This window comes from Myotis lucifugus, unplaced genomic scaffold (genome assembly GCF_000147115.1).
Source record: "Myotis lucifugus unplaced genomic scaffold, Myoluc2.0 scaffold_482, whole genome shotgun sequence".
NCBI classification, from domain to species: domain Eukaryota; kingdom Metazoa; phylum Chordata; class Mammalia; order Chiroptera; family Vespertilionidae; genus Myotis; species Myotis lucifugus.
Genome location: NW_005871530.1, coordinates 473,921 through 478,077, shown reverse-complemented (window position 1 = coordinate 478,077; position 4,157 = coordinate 473,921). Strand labels below are relative to the sequence as shown.

Sequence of the window (4,157 nt, the reverse complement as noted above, 5' to 3'; positions counted from 1 at the left end):
ACTCCTCCATGGTCCATACTCTTTACTATTTTTTTAAGTGGGATCATCTTGAACTACTCTTCAGAGTCCCAGATGGTCATGAACTGGTCTCTAAAATATCTCATACACTAAAAAGAAAAAGTAAAAGATTTTATGTTCCTCATGAACACTACTTTTCTGACCATGACTTTCTCCATCTCAGTTGATGGTGCTTTCATACCTTCAGTACTAAATCCAAACCTTCACATCATCTCTGATTCTTACCTCTCTCTACGATCCTCAAAATAAGAAAATCCAGGTGGCCACACCTATAACCCTGATCCATATGCAACTGCTTCTTCCACACCCACAGGCACCACTGTGCTCCAGGTACCCTCACACTCACCAGCACTATCACAGCAGATTCCGTCCTGGGCCTCCTACCACCGTCCTCACACCCATCCTGTGCATCAGGCTGCAGCCACAGGGAGTCTAATGAGACCTGGGACAGGTCACCTGCTCTACTGCTCCCATGACCCCAATGACCCCATCGCCAGCAGAACAGAAAACCAAGTGGTCACAAAGCTCCTCTGCACTTGGTTCCTGTCCCACTGTTTCCAGTTCCTGTTTTTGTTTTTTTTAAAATATGTTTTATTGATTTTCTACAGAGAGGAAGGGAGAGGGATAGAGAGTCAGAAACATCGATGAGAGAGAAACACCGATCAGCTGCCTCCCGCACGCCCCCCCCACTGGGGATGTGCCCGCAACCAAGGCACATGCCCCTGACCGGAATCGAACCCCGGACCCTTGAGTCCGCAGGCCGACGCTCTATCCACTGAGCCAAACCGGCTCTGGCTCCAGTTCCTATTTTTAAAAAATGGACCCCTACCTGCTCGTCCCTGAATCAGCGTTAGACTTCACTCCAGGCCTTTGCACATTCTGGAGCCCATGGGCGGAAGGAACCTGGTCACACACACATTTCACCTGGCTGGCCAAAACCAGCTGGCCACCTCATCTTGAACCTTGACCTGGGCCCTAAGATTCTGGGGCCTTGGGTGGTCCTTCAAAGGTCCCCCAGTTCCAAGGGTCCCCCAAGAAAGAGGGGCCCGAGGAGCCCCACGGGCCACCACCGACCCTCAGAAGGCCAGGATTAGTGTTGAAGGCCCTTGACCAGGAGCCCCCAACAGGCCCCGTCCCCTCAGGCGGGTTCTGCACCCGCAGGAACCGGTTGGGAACTAAAGGGCTGAGGGCCGGGCACCCCACCCCAGGAACCCAGGGGCTCCGGCTGCTCAGGGCCCTGGACCCGCCCCGGGCCGGTGATGCCCGCCGGCCCTCGGGGCTCAAAGGTCCCTCTTTGCTCACAACAACCCCCGGCCCCGGCGCCCGGAGCAGGAAGTGAACCTCCCCCCGGACCCGCCGCTCGTCCTCTCCGTCGCCTTTAGACACAAACCAGGCCTGGGTGCCCCCTCCCGGCTCAGCCCCCCACGGCCTCCCCCGGCGGCCCCGCAGCCCGGCGCCCTCCCTCCCCTCACACCCCGGGGCCCACGAGGACTCACTGCGCTGGACGCTGCGCCCTGGGCGGCGGGACCCGAGCGGCGCCGCCCCGAGGCTGGACGGTCCGATGGGGTGAGGCCGAGGGAACTCTGTCGGCGGAGAGGGTCGGGGAGCCTCGGACCCCCCAAAATCGAAGGTGGCGGCGCCACAGGCTCAGACACACCCTGCCCCGCGGGGCGCCGCCTCCCCGTCCCCTCCTCCTCCCGATGGACGCGCAGAATCCGGGAGCCGGCGAACAGTTTGAAAAAGTCAAAATGTCCACCGGGAAGAAGACTCCGGAAGTCCCGCCCTATTCGTAGGCACTGGAACCAAAACGCCCTACGTGTGCGCAGTGCATTCTGGGTAATGTAGTTTTCTCAGCCGCCCAGGAGAGGGCTGGCTTTCCAGCCCAGGAACTTGGGGAACAAGGTGATGTTGCGCTGCCAGGGGCGCTGGGGGAGGAGATGGGACCAGAGGCCAGTTCACGGGGACAGACTGGCCCCCCAGGGGAGGGGGGGGGATGGAGAATTCCTGAGATGGGCTCTCTAGGTGAGACTCCACAAAATAAAATGTGTTGTTACCTAAAAGGAACAAATCACATTTCTGTAATTAGGCTGATGGGAACAAAATAATTTTTAGAAATGTGGACCGACAATAATATAACTAAGTGGTCATTTTCATTTATAATCATACTACAGGCCTGGTGTATGGGATTCGTGCACTGGTGAGGCATGGCCTGCGGGGATTGGCCCACTGTGAGAGTGCTGCTCATATCCGTCAGCCAAGTGGTGCTCCCACTGTTGGAGCACACTGACCGGTGGGGGGCAGCTCCTGCGTTGAGCTTCTGCCCCCTGGTGGTCAGTGAGTGTCAGAGCAACTGGTCAACCAGTTGTTCTGGTTGTTCAACCATTTGGTCAATGGGCTTTTATTATATACGATAGGAACTGTGTGTTGAACAGAAGCTCGCCCGAACAGCCATTTATTTCCAGGGGCCACATCAGTGGGGCGACTGTGGAACTGAGTGGCCTAGACTCAGCTCTCACACCCGGTACAGACTCTCAGCCCCAGGTCTTCCTTGTTAAGGAATCGGGCTCAGCCAAGTCCCACACCTGTCAGCAGGTGCACTTCTCCCTCCAGGCTAGGCTGTACCGTCAGTCACTCTCGCACCACGTGTACAACAGATGGGGGCACTTTTAGGTTTATGTTGTGTTCTTCTCTGATTTTATGCTACTGAGTTGGTGCTGCTGCTAATACAGTGACCTGCTGATGGCAAAGAGTCACTTGCTTAGCTCAGCGGCTTGAGTGGGCACTACTTAAAGCTCTCCAAACAGACAGGGCCTGCCTGGGCAGTGCTGATGCCCAGGTTGTGGGCTCCATCCCTAGGGGTGGCCTGGGGGGGGCAGCCAATCCATGATTCTCTTTCATTGATGTTTCTATCTCTCCCTATCCCTTCCACCCTGAGTTCAATATACACTGCGTGGCCAGATTATTATGACCATCCCATCAGTACTCCATTGACACTTCCAAAAATACTGAATATTGAAAACTTCCTAAGCAAATACTCTCAAGGTTTTATTATTATTATTTACATAACTAATTCACTTAATTGTACTGATGGGGTGGTCATAATAATCTGGCCACTCAGTGTGAGGTGAGCTCTGACTTGGGAGTCCCTAAGGCCTTTCTAAGACATGTTAAACCTGCTCAGGGGCCATAGATCTGCCCAGCACCCTATCATTTGCTTTACAGCCCTGTGCTGTGTGTCACTTTGCTCAGACTCCACTCAGAGTCCTTGGGTGTCTTCATCACGTCCTAGGCCACTGGGTCAGAGTGTCTCTTAGTGGCTGCAGGTCTCCCAGCTGCGCCCTTTGCTGGAGTCCCTTCTGTGCAGCTGTGCTCTAGGAAGTGAGCAGTGCATGGGAGCCCTTCATCCTGGGGGAATGAGGGTACATGCATAGGGGCGGGGCCTGCCCAGAAGGTGCGCCAGGGCGCATGCTCTCCCCCAACCCCCTTCCTGCACTAGGACCGTGGACACCTCTCAGAAGTGCCTGGAGGAGCTGCTGGGGAGAACATGGTCCTCGAGGCTTCACAGGTCCAGAGGATGAACCAGCCCCCCCACCTGAGCTGGGAGCTGGAGCAGCTGTCAGAAGGTAGGCAGCAGCCCCTGGCTCTGGGGAGCCAGCCTGGCTGCGGCATCTCTCTCACCCAGGAAGCTCAGCCCTGGGCTCTGAATCTCCTGGGTCAGCCCATCCTCAGCCAAGTCAACAGGGTGTTATTCAGGGGCCATTTGGGCAGTTCCATTGCCATTCTCCCCACAGAGAATGTGAAAGGTCCGGCAGCCTGGATGAAAGAATAACATTTAATGTGAAGTGTTGTCAGATTTCTCAGCGGAAATGCGGGGATGGCAAAATGACTTCCAGATGACAGCACGCTGACCCCAGAGGCTGCCTTCGATCTGTGATCGAATTGGAGGGAATAGGCGTATAAATAATCATTAAAAGTGCTCACTGACCTCCGTTCTAATAGCAGCCTGGGCTGATTCCCTCTGTTCATGTCATAATCAGACAGAAGGGTTCAGTCTGCTTGTCTTCCTGGGCAAGGAGCTGCTAACTGTCTTGCTTCTCAGGCCTCTCCATCTCATTCTTCATGTGTGGGGCCCCTCCTAA

The 4,157-nt window shown here is 55.4% G+C and overlaps 1 protein-coding gene across 1 annotated transcript in view; it reads right to left on the bottom strand.

The window, feature by feature from the left end:
* Window positions 1-4,157, bottom strand: part of LOC102427386 (zinc finger protein 883-like) — a 17,483-nt gene that overhangs the window by 7,973 nt on the left and 5,353 nt on the right. The window contains exon 3 of the mRNA XM_006103372.3: window positions 1,515-1,664. Coding sequence (XP_006103434.2) covers window positions 1,515-1,664 — 150 coding nt within the window. The remainder of the gene's footprint in view (window positions 1-1,514; window positions 1,665-4,157) is intronic.